Source organism: Wolffia australiana, chromosome 4 (genome assembly GCF_029677425.1).
Source record: "Wolffia australiana isolate 7733 chromosome 4, ASM2967742v1".
In the NCBI taxonomy this organism is placed as follows: Eukaryota; Viridiplantae; Streptophyta; class Magnoliopsida; order Alismatales; family Araceae; genus Wolffia; species Wolffia australiana.
Window position 1 is genome coordinate 2,885,594 of NC_135838.1, and position 12,754 is coordinate 2,898,347.

The following is a 12,754-nucleotide window of genomic DNA, read 5'->3' on the forward strand; positions in this document are numbered from 1 at the left end:
ATCTTTTGGTCCTCAAGAATAAGTTTTGAAATGTTATTTGGTAAATTATTTGCTTCAGATTGGAACAGACCTATGAGTATACACCACCAGAAGCCTTACTGAATGCTACCTGGTTCAAAGCAGAAACGAGGACTACAATGAAGTATGCTGGATAGATATTTTCAGAAATATGTTCATTAACACAACAGGATTAAATGTTATAAATTTCATTGATTATGTAATTAATTTCTCTCATTGTTTTGTGATTTTTTTCCTATTATGGGTCGGTTCGTACGATATTTATAAGTGAATTTTCATATATTTTCTAGGTATGATATATGGAGTGCAGGAGTAGTTTTCTTGGAGCTGATACTGGGATCCCCACACGTTTTTCAGATCAGTGATAGGACTCGTGCAATGCTAGATCAGCATCTTGAAGGTTGGGGCGACAGCATGAAGGAGCTTGCTTACAAGTGATACCTTGTCAACTCAATGTCCTGATTGATTTTATTAGTATCATTTTAAATTTATTGTCCAAATACATCTTTGGGAAAAAAATTGTCTTCAATATTTGTTCTTGTCCTACTGTAGCCTACTTATGATTCCAAATTCCTAATGTACAGGAACCCAAGTGCAGATAAAGTAAATGTCATGAAATAACTATTCTATCAATTATTAGAAACTTTTTAGAGAATTTATTGAGCAGAAACGGTATCACCAAGATTTCGTTACCATCAACCTTTGGCATGTACTTTTAAGTCTTTGTTTCAAAGCTCTCTTATATCTTAATCAATTTACAGGACAGATGGGTTGTATGTGACTGTTCCTATATTTTTTATTGCTACTAGGATGGGTGATTTTTTAAATAGAGTACCTTGTGGGTTATTAGTACCTTATTTTGGACCTGTTCTTCCCTTTCGCTGAGTTGGTTCTACCACATTCCAGATAGATCAGCCATTCAAAGATGAACAATGGAAAATAGCTTCAAATGGAGTGAAGTCTCCTAGAAGAATGATTCAAAAGTTTCATCCTTTGAAAATAATTTTTCGTGCAGCTTTCTCCTCACAAAGGAAATTAATATTGTGCAATTTTTTGGTGATAGATTCCATCTTCAACTTTGAATCTTCAATGCCTGTCTTGCCGTTACAGCTGAGACCGACCACCCATTGCCTTACTTTCCCTCTAAATATTAGTCAATCTTTTGAGGGGGCTTATTCACAGATATGGAGACTTCGCAATGCCTTTGATGTTGGCAAAGTTTACTTAGCTTTTTATCAAACTTCTTGTTAGGGTTTCTTTGAAGGCACATGCCTGTCTTTTTCTTAGATACCAGATTCATTTGCAACATTATATTCTTAACTTTTAGGCTATTGTTCCAGGGGTTTTGATCCCAATTTTAAACCAGCTAAGTTCCATTGGTTGAGAGTTTGACTCATTCATACTTGTTGGAGATACGATTTGTGTAATTTTTTTTACCGGTTTGCTCTTCTACATAAATATAGCAAACTCCCATTTCATATGTTATCGAGCTAGGTTTTACCCAACTACCAGGGCGGTGGAGCACCTCTTGCCACCCTGCTTTCTCTTTCACTCTCTCTTTTTGTTGCATGTTTCAGCTTTCTATCCACCTTGAGTAGACTTCTACATGAATAAATCTCCACTATTGCATTTTGCTTGAACCCAATGACGCAAAGTTGGGTACCTTGTTTCCCTACTAGACAATGTCCGTCACTTTAGAACTTTACTACACTTAGGCTAAGGTCATACTGTACTTCTTGTAGAACTTGTCTCCCTTGTTTCTTGTGAAGTTTAACTCAGTTGATTTCAGATGGAGGTCACGCTTGAGAAATGAAGTTTAGGGGACTATACATTGGACCCCAGGCCCTTTCTACCTATATAATGAGCCTTATTAGCATTTTAATGATTTGAGTCCTTGTTATATCAAAAGGTTATGGTTTCTGGTAGAGTATTCCCAACTATGCAGCTATTGTGAAATAGAAGCATTGCATCATAAGATCAGTATGAGGGGAATCGATAATCTGATCCAGAAATTATTTCCCAGTTAGATAGACGTTGACAGGCCAGCTCCATTGAATCATTGAGAGGTAATGTCAGTAAGGGAAGGGTTAGAGAGAGTGGTGGATATGACCCTGGTCATTTAAAGTTGAATAATGAAAGTTAACCATTGTCGAGTCAACTGTTAGCAAGAGCTAAATGGGGCTCAATGAGTGACCATCCTTAATGCAGTAAATGACCTTGATCTGACACTCTGAGGTTTTATCAGCAAGTTCTAACACCACTTCAATGTAATCGAAGTTGAAATTCAAATTTTTTTCAGCAAGTTCTTCCACGCTCCAATACATTGAGGGATAGAAAGAAGAGAAAGGAAGAGGGGAAGGGTCTGGCAGGAATGACAATAAACAATAGACAAGGTGGGATTGACAACATTGATTGTCCAAAGAGAGGAGAGGCTATTCCACATGTACAAGGTTGGATGTCTGCAATAGGCAACCATTAGAGTTTATCACAAGATTGCTGAGAGTCTATCTGGAGCGGAAGTAAAAATAAAGCATTAAAATAGGGATTTAATCACAAGATTGCTGAGGGCATCTGGAGACTATCACCAACGATACTTCACGGCAACAGAGATAATCTGGTTTGTACTTTATTGATTTCTGCTGCAGTTTTTAAAGGTTGACAACCCATCCTCATTCAAAAGAAATTTTGAGAATGGAATTCAAGAAATAAAAGAAAAAGTCTACACCACTTGATTGTCCCCTAGCTGGATTGACCACTTATCTTACTTGAGTGAATCTGTTCCTATCATTATTCTTCTATTTATTAAACTATAGAAGCCCCTGATTACTGATACATTCTTCACAGGGCGAGTGGCCTTCGATGTAATTCCAATAATGAAATGCCTCAATTAGACATAGATGGAAGGGGATTGAGGGGGAGATGAGCAAAAGAGTTGTCGAAGTGGAGAGGAGAACAGGAATGGTAGGAGGGGTCTAACAGGAAAAACAGGATTGATTGGGGATGAGGCCCCAGAAGATGCAGTGAGGTTGAGACAATCACAAGCGCGAGGATCGTAGAGGGAGAGAGATGGGACTTGGATGTTGAGGGGAGAAGAGACAAGTAGCTTCCACTTGAATAACATTTTCTGGTTCCCTTCTAAAGTGACATTCCCTCTTTCTTTCAAAGAAATCATTTTAGTCTACCCATACTCTCTCTCTTGACCTCTACCTCTTGTCTACTGCAGTTTTCCCATCAATCTGTGGGCGGCATCTCTGGGAGGGAGTCAGCGTGCGACTCTCTTTCTTTCTCTCACCCTCTCCCCTGTCCCGTCATCCCTGTTATATCGCTCATATTTGTTGGAGTCGAACATTCCGTCGTGAACTATCAAGAATTATTGCAAGAATTGCAGTTACATTGTTCATATTTGGAAAATACGATTCAAGATTGTATTGCTACATCATTTAACCAAAATACAGGAAAGGTTAAAAGACAAAATTGTCCCTTGTGGGATAAAACAACCAGGGGATTATATCAGAGAATCATTATACTATGGCCAACCATCAAAATAAGCTCAAATGTCATAAATAGGGACATTGTCTTGAAGTATATGCATAGATATTCCACGTTCTATCTGAACAGTTTACTTGCCCAAATGATTGTGGAGGTTATAAGAGGATTTTTTCACATCTTGTACTGATTTATGCTGGTCTGATTTTTTGAGAAATAATTCACTATTATTAATCTTGTCTTTTCTCATCGGCAGGCTAAGATCGCTAATGGAGATGTGTATCCTGATTCCTGGGCTTCCTTCCCAACAGCATCACGATGAAAGAAGACGTCAAGTGAGTTTTTTTTTAATTTGTCTTCATCATTTCTGATATCACCAGTTAGCCATTAGGTTTCAGTTCACCACAACTTATTTGGGACTGAGTGAAACTGAAAAGTGTTCACTCCATGTTGGGCTGAAGTTGTCTGGTCTATTACTGAATAATTGATGAATTATCAGTTTTGATGGGAATTTTCAGGGACGAAGACCTTGAAATGATGAACCTATTTTGTTAATACAGTACTGATTGCTTCTTCTTTTGTGTTTTTAACATTTTATATTGTTATACCTTCTTTAGTGTCTTATAAATCTTTGAACTGGTCATTTCTTAGGCACCAGTTAGCCAAGACAGACCCACTAACTCGTGTACAATATAAAGTGAAAAAGACTAAGGGCCCTAACACTGCGCAGTGAATCAGTGATAGGTTAGCAGGCAATTTAAAGTTAGTTGAAATCCAGACCTATTCGCTCGTCCTTGATGCTCTTCTCCTATGCTGACAGACTCTCCCCTGTGGTGCCTAGGGTTTCAGAGCATCCGAAAAAGTTCTTTCACGTGATGTCATGCTGGTTGAAATACCAGCCAATAAAGAAATGGACCAGGGTTAACTCAAGTGACTTATTCGACGCTGGAATAAACCGCTTAAATCTAGTCATGTAGGCCGCTTATACACATGTAACCCATTCATAAGAACTTCAAATAAAGCAAATGGTTGTGGGCTACCTATACCTCATGGCTCATTGATAACGCTTAATAGAAATAAGGAGGAAGCTTCTCCAAATTTACACAAAACTTTCTGGACATTCTTCCTCATTGCTCCTGCTCTATTAAGGGCCATGAGGTGATGAATTTTACACTCTACAACTTTGCTTTGTTGTGGAATCAATGGACAAGGAGGCTGATGAAGAATATTCTAAAGCTGAAGATAATACGTCATGGAGTTGAAATATTTGGCACTATCACAGAAGCATATCGATTATGGTATCAAATTGCATCATGATTTCTGTTGAGAGTGACACAAAGGTAAGAAACAATTTCTGGCAATCTTTCACCAGATATACCCAAGTCACAAAATTAACATCATCAATGAAAATAAAAAATAAGTTTAATCCCTAGTTAGATGACATATGATTGGGATCTAAGCGTCAAGCAAGCAAGATAAATTACTGCAGACAACTAACTTTGAAGGTTTACCCAAATGATTAGAAAGATACTCCAAGAGGCTCAAGAGGCAGTAATGTTTTCATGAAGTTTGAAGAGAGATACAGGAACAAAGTCTATGAAAGTGAAGAGGTGAGGCAGAGGGGCAGGCTGAAAGAGTTGATCTCTCAAGACACTTTCTGTCCTTTTTCCAATCCTTATCCCAGTCTTCATGTCCTAAAAAGCACTTGATTCAGCTAAAGTACTTGATGCACCATGACACGAGTTTATTATTATCAACAACAAGATTCAGTGGAAACTCAGGAGAAAAAGGAGACCAGATTTTGAATCCTGAGAATCATCTTTAAGGATGAGAAGGTTATCATTGGCGTGTGAGGACTGCAAGGCTGATACCTGGGGACTGCAAGGCTGGGAAGACACTTAGATGCAACAGGTCCTGAAGTGGATGACTAAAAGGTAGAATCGCGGACAATCATGGTACTCTTGTTGAGTTGACAGTTGACCATTGATGTAGGCTGTTGACTGCTGACTGATTAGGCAGAGCAGACCATGGCGTTCAAGAGTCTTGAACTAACAGCTCATGCCTTGCCCTTACAAAGCTGCTCCTGTGACATGGATCACAGAGCATGCCTGCCTTAAATCAGGTGTGGCTCAAAGTGGATTCATACTAGAGGCTTGGAGTGGATACTAGTTGGATTGGACCTTAGTCCTATGACTGAGCCAATTCGGCTGTAACCTGTGTCATCAAGTAGTCAAAATTGTGGATGCCCTTTGAAAGGTGATGGTTTTATTCTGGGAAAGTGTGTGGCTTTAGAATGGCTATACTGCAGCATCAATAGTTTATTGTGTGAGATGGCATAGTTGTACTGGGTGGTGGTGCGAGATTGCAGTGTAATGCAGTAGTAAAGGATGATGCTTCAGCAAATGCGGCAGTGTAAGACTTTACAGTGACAGAGCAGGATTCCACAGCAGAAGTGGGCCAAGACTGCTTGTCAGTAGCGGTGCAGGACTGCATATTAACAGCCGCGGAGGACTATGGCCCACAATGTAATCAGCCATAAATTGGGTCTCGTCTCTCTAATACCTTAATCAACTAAGAAGGTCCTTTTTTAATTCTAGGGTTTCTCTACAGGTCGCCGATGGTATAGGGATCCAAGAAAAACAAGTTGATGTTCAATCCGACAGGGTTCTTCCACTCTTTCATGGTATCAGAGAGGTCCTCTGTCTGATTCGGTTCATTGCTGTCACCTCGGTGGGCCCCTGAAGCAAGAGCAAACCTCATTGTTTGCATTATAAGCCTCTCATCTGTTAACGATTACTTGATCTGAATAGACGAATAGCAAGTATTTTTATCTCCCCGAGAATTGAATCTCAAGTTGTTCAATAAATCTCTGACTGAGGCAAGAAGATTGTTGAGCAACACATCTGCTTTAAAGAAGGGTGTTAACAGTTCGCTTTAAAGTTTATTTCATTGCCAGATCAAATTGCCTTCTCCAATATTGTATACAGCATAAAACATATTGAGGAGTATGCATCCTATTATATCTTAGTTCCCATTGATATGAGCATTCACTGACTTACCTTACTAACATTGCTTCACCTCCACAATTTATCTTATTTATTCTCTTACTCAGGCAGAGACAGCAACAACAAAGATACTATGTTCTGGAACCTGATACATTGGAATAGACTTAAGTTTTCTTCACTAACAAAGGAGAAATAGAGTGCATAACAGGATAATAGAGCAGGGAACGGCACATCCTGGAGGGGACGGCTCAAACGTGACTAGGTGGACGACAGTTGCTGACTGACGAGAGTGTGACCTCGAGTTCACATTCAAGCTCATGTCTCCCATCCTGTCACAATTTTTTACAGGTCTCTCTCTTTCCCCTCCCGCTCTCCCTCTTTCTCTCTAACTCCCTCTCTCCCTCTATCTCTCTCTCTCTCTCCCTCTCTCTCTCCCATCTCCCTCTTCCTCTCCCTCCCTCCCTCTCTCTATCACACCCTCTGTCTGTCTCTCTCTTTCTCTCTCGGGGTCTCACTCTCTCCCACTTATCGCTCTAAATCTCTCTCGCTCCCTCTCTCTCTCTCTCTCTCTCTCTCCCACTTATCGCTCTAAATCTCTCTCGCTCCCCCTCTCTCTCTCTCTCTCCCACTTATCGCTCTAAATCTCTCTCGCTCCCCCTCTCTCTCTCTCTCTCTCTCTCGGGGTCTCTCTCTCCCTCTTATCTCTCTAAATCTCGCCCTCTCTCTGGGTCTCTCTCTCACCTCTCCCTCCCTCTCCTTATCTCTAAATCTCCCTTTATCCCTCTTATCTATCTAAATCTAAATCTCCCTTTATCCCTCTTATCTATCTAAATCTCTCCCTCTCTCCCTAATCTCTCTAAATTTTTATCTCCCTCTTGGCTGTCCAAATATCGCTATCCCTCTTATCTCTCTCAGTTTCTCTCTCTCCCTCTTTTCTTTCTCGGTTTCTCTCTCTCCTCTCGCTCTCCCACTTTTCTCTCGCGGTTTCTCTTTCACTCCTCTCTCTATCTCCCTCTTCTCTCTCTCGGTTTCTATTTCACTCCTCTCTCTCTCTCCTTATTCTCTCTCTCGGTTTCTATTTCACTCCTCTCTCTCTCTCCTTATTCTCTCTCTCGGTTTCTATTTCACTCCTCTCTCTCTCTCCTTATTCTCTCTCTCGGTTTCTATTTCACTCCTCTCTCTCTCTCCTTATTCTCTCTCTCGGTTTCTATTTCACTCCTCTCTCTCTCCTTATTCTCTCTCTCTCGGTTTCTATTTCACTCCTCTCTCTCTCTCCTTCTTCTCTCTCTCGGTTTCTATTTCACTCCTCTCTCTCTCTCCCTCTCCTCTCTCTCCGTTTCTCTTTCTCTCCTCTCTCTCCTTATTCTCTCTCTCGGTTTCTATTTCACTCCTCTCTCTCTCTCCTTATTCTCTCTCTCGGTTTCTATTTCACTCCTCTCTCTCCCCTTATTCTCTCTCTCTCGGTTTCTATTTCACTCCTCTCTCTCCCCTTATTCTCTCTCTCTCGGTTTCTATTTCACTCCTCTCTCTCTCTCTCTCTCTCTTGGTTTCTCTTTTTCTTCTCTCTCTCCCTCTTTTCCCCTCAGTCTTCTCTCTTTCTCTCTCTCAGTCTCTCCTCTCTCTTGGCCCCTCTCTCTCCCTTTCTCCCTCTATCTCTGTCTCTCTTGGCCTCTCTTTCTCTCTCCCTCTCAGTATCTCTCTTTCTCTCCCTCTTCTCTCTCTCAGTCTCTCCTCTCTCTTGGCCCCTCTCTCTCTCTATCTCTCTTTTTCTTCTCTTGGCCTCTCTTTCTCAGTCTCTCTCTGGGTCTCTCTTGGTTTCTCTCTCTCACATTTATAAATCCGTCAGCATCATCATCCACGATGGCCATTCCTCATCAGCTGTCTGAGACCCTCGGTCACCATCACGTCACCCATCACCAATTTTTCATCACATTATCCATCACGGTCATGACATTCTAAAACGTCGTTGTTACTGTCACGTCATCCGCCACGCCTCCATCACCGTGGCGCATGACCTGTCTGATGACGTGACAGAGAGAGATAGGAAAGGACCAAATTGGCCCAGTACACTGTGTTCTCACAGAATTTTTAGTCATTGACATCTGTGTAAGGAGATTTGTATGGATATTTGACCAGGAGAGAAATGTATTCACCAAATTGAAGAAGGCACTATTTGGATTAAAACAGCCTCCTAGAGCTTGGTTAGAAGATTCAAATAATCAAGCGCCTATATTTTTTAGTATTACTTGTACGAACATGTTACTCTCTCTTGTAACAATGGTCAAAATTGATAGTAACGCAGTTCAAGAATTTTCAGAAATGGCAATGTCGATGAGAATCAAAGAGAATTAGCTCGGATTGCGATGGCTCCTTCCTGGTAGAAGCTCCTCCTCGATCTCTAGGGCAGTCTTCCCTACTGGTCGAACTCCTCCCTCCTGCGGCAGGCGAGCTCCCCTCTCTGCAGCTCCTGAGTCCTCGGTCTAACAGCCGAGACTTCTTTACCAAGAAAAAGACCAGATAGCCATACCTGAGTGGATCGCTCCTTATTTATAGAGTCAAGGTGACGCCACTCTTCCCCTTCTATAGTCTCTTGGTTTGGTCAACATTCCGTTGAACTGATCTGGGTTCCCTCCTCTGATATTTCTTATAATAACGTCTATCAATACCCTCCCCTTGGTGTTTCAGCTTGCCCTCAAGCTGGAAGTCTGGAAAGGCCTTGTGGAAGCGATGAACCTGTTCCCAGGAGACTTCAGACGCTGGAAGGTTAGTTCACTTAACCAGAATCTCCTTCCCATAGGGTGTACGACGAACTTGGATACACCTCATGAAAAGAGATTGAAGGAAAGGCCTTGGCTTCATTAAATTGGTGGATAGACTCCTCCCACTCTTGATGTGCATGGTCGACTTCAAATTGGGAGTATCTAAGAGAATTTAGCTCTGGATCAGATATAATAGTACGTATCTGTCCTTTCTGATAGAACTTTAGCATCAGGTGATGGTAGTTGCAATGGAACCAACCAAGGGACTTCAACCAAGGAATACCCAAAATCATGTCACAACTGCCCAGGGGAAAAGGAATAAAATTCTGTTCAAATGTGAGCCCTTGGAATGATATTGGAATATTAATACAAATCCCTTACGTCTGCTTGCGGTGTCCGTTGCCTAATGCAATGCTAAATTTATGGTAAGGATGAACCTGAATATGTAGTTTCTGAATCACCATGGGCCTGATGAAATTGAATGTGGTGCCCCTGTCTATTAGAATCCGTACTCGATGATCGAAGAGACTGCCCCAAAGTCTGAAAGAACCGGGTTTGGGTATTGAAAAAAGCTTGATTTCTTGTATTGACATAAATTCCCCAAAATTTAAGGGTCCTTCATCCAGCTGCATTAAATCCTCTTCTGTAATGGGCTGTTCTTCTTGCTCAATCTCCTCTTCGAGCATGTATATACGTAGCTTCTTCTGACAACGATGCCCCGGAGTATATCTCTCATTGCAACTATAACATAACCCCTTTTCTTTTCTCTGCATACACATGCTAAGTATGCATGCTAAGTAATTTGGCCTGATGAACTCCTCTGTAGATAGTCTTATAAGCTTCTTCTTGTTTCCCTGTTGGGAATTTTCGCTTCTTGCTGGCACCGGATTTGTCCTTGGCTGTTGACTATGGTAAGAACTCTCTCCACGGTGTGTATAATTTGTTCTCCTGGAATTATTGTGGACTACAATAGCGGTTTGTGTATTGACTGAGTCCTGACAATCCTGCTCATCCAGTATTGCCAAATTACTTTCAGCCTCAATTGAATAGTCCATAATTTCTTGGATTCTAAATGGCCTGTATTTGTTCAATTCCACCCTGACCTCAGGCTTCAATCCTCTGAGGTATGCGGTTTATTGGACATCTGAAGGTATATGAGACAGAAAATACGCCAAATCCTCAAATTCTGATCTATATTGTGATACGGTAACTGTCTATCTGAGATTCATCAGCTGTGTGCATAAAGATCGTGTAGAGAAATTTTATCTCTTTTCAAAGTGTTGGCGGAATACTGTCCAATGCCCGAACCCAAAATTTTCTTCGTATATATATCCCAGCCTTGAGCTGGTCCTTCCATGAGTAGCGAAACTAGTTGCAACTTCTCTTCGTCCATCAATTTATGAATCTTAAAAAACCTTTCCACACAATTGAGCTATATTTGGGCATTCAAACTGTTAAGTATGGCAAATCACCTTCTGTTCTGTTGCCGAATCATGATTCAACTGTACACGACTGTACCTAGTCGGCTCCTTTGGTATAGATCTTGAAGTTGAAACTGGATACTTGAAGTGGCACGTGTGATACTTGAAGTGGCACGTCTGATACGGACTTTCTTCCTTCTCACTTTTAGGTGATTTCTGGGAAGCTTCGTATCACTATCTCTGCCTGATATATTTCATACTTGCCGCATGAAATTGTTGTGATTGTGAGTAAACATGCATGTAAATTTGGACTCTATCAGAATATTTGGGATATTAAATGCTGATGAGGTCATGGAGCAAAGGATATATCAACAATCTGACTCATTGTGACATGATATTTAATTTGTGGTATATGTTTTATGTCAGTTGAAGCGATTTTTTAAGGATTCTTGAACAGGAATGTGAAGTTGCTTTAACTGACTGTAAAATTTAACTGATGGGTCTTTTAAAAAGCCTTTCAGGATGGGAAGATGAAATCCTCCCATCCTAGATCTCAAACGGACACTCAGTATGGGAAGATGAGATCCTCGAAATGTACCAACCAATACTCAGTATTTCCAAATACAATTTTTTTGGTAATATTCATAAATTGGAAAGTTTTTTTATTTAAGTCAGTCCGAAAAAAAAGATGTCATTTATCTTTTGGAATACTATTTTTATGATTTGGAAAACTACTTTTATCTTTTGATATTTTTTAATATAATACAAAATCCATTATGAGATCAGAAAGAAGTTGATTTTCATCCATGATCCATTTGTAACTCCTTTTTGATTGCTGACTCAAAATTTTCTACAGGAGGGTGTTTCTTGGCCAGCTTCATGGAAGTGCACCGAAGAGTCTTTTGCCTCCCTAGTGAAGAATCGAGATCCTCTTAAATTAGGGTCAGTATCATGTGTACAGTAGAAAAAAAATATACGAAGCGTGACATTCTTCCCAAAGCTTATTTTTATTGTTGTCTTGCAGGTTTCCAAATATTTGGGCTTTGAGACTTGTTCGCCAGCTGTTGGCATGGCATCCAGTGAGCTTATTCTTCCCTAATTTTTTTTATCTAATGAAATTAGCTTTTTTTTTTTAAGTTCTAATGAAATAGATCATTACTGCATTTCAGTTTTTTTCTTATTTAGTTTGAGGGAATTTTTATAAACATTAGTATATTCTCTCAATGTCTCTTTCTTTATTTATCTTGACATCATTGGCTCAAATGTTTGATCCACAGGAGGAGCGCATTAGTATTGATGAGGCCCTACAACATCCTTACTTTGAATCTGATCTATGAAGAAATTTTCTAAGTTAATGGTGAGCACAAGCTTCTATTCATGGGTGATGCACATAGAGAGAGCTGTTATGTTTTCTGCAAATTATGAGCCTAAATATATAATATGGGTATACACAACTATGATTTGTAAACATTATATTTTTACAAATGAGGCTGGACCCCAGTCGCAATGGTCCATCAATTGACTAACTGGTTGGTTGAAAACCCCACCACATAAGCGTATTTTCAGTACACTTGGAAGAGGAAGTACATTCTGCAATAATTTAAGAAATTATGATAGTTTTATTTTTCATCACAATAAGCATATTGAAGTGCCATTTTTCCAATAAAGCAAGTTATGGTTATTAGGATTAAATGTATCATGGTTCTTGATTTAGTCACTCTAAGCTTTAATGGGACTTCCAGAATTATGATATTGATTGTCTTTCAATCTGATTGATACAATCAAAAATATAACTGACAAAAAGTTTATTTCATTTATACAATAATTATTTTAAAATACTATAACCAATCAGGTCAGACCAATCAAATCAAAAATCTGTAAATATAACCTTAAAAGGAATGGTTTAGTTTAATGATTTTATTTCAAGTAATTTTAAAACCACTTATATATCTTTGAGGTGGAATTATTTATTATCCATAACATGATTATATTGTTGCGACATTCATTTTCAGAAGATATCAAATCCAGAGGTGATTTCAAAGAATCGAGTAAAGACATCCTACAA

The 12,754-nt window shown here is 39.8% G+C and overlaps 1 protein-coding gene and 1 long non-coding RNA gene across 5 annotated transcripts in view; both read left to right on the plus strand.

Annotated features, from left to right (window-relative positions):
* Positions 1–12,215, plus strand: part of LOC144702789 (putative inactive protein kinase At3g63330) — an 81,595-nt gene extending 69,380 nt beyond the window's left edge. For all 4 annotated transcript variants that reach the window (XM_078574841.1, XM_078574842.1, XM_078574845.1 and 1 more), the window contains 6 exons: positions 59–142; positions 309–452; positions 3,761–3,839; positions 11,546–11,631; positions 11,714–11,768; positions 11,967–12,215. In XM_078574841.1, the coding sequence (XP_078430967.1) occupies positions 59–142; positions 309–452; positions 3,761–3,839; positions 11,546–11,631; positions 11,714–11,768; positions 11,967–12,026 (508 nt within the window). In that variant the 3' untranslated portion in view covers positions 12,027–12,215. The remainder of the gene's footprint in view (positions 1–58; positions 143–308; positions 453–3,760; positions 3,840–11,545; positions 11,632–11,713; positions 11,769–11,966) is intronic.
* On the plus strand, positions 6,713–11,064 carry LOC144702791 (uncharacterized). The gene is made up of 3 exons (XR_013581375.1): positions 6,713–6,857; positions 8,827–9,069; positions 9,195–11,064. It is a non-coding gene; the product is annotated as an uncharacterized LOC144702791 (long non-coding RNA).
* Positions 12,216–12,754: the final 539 nt, after the last annotated feature.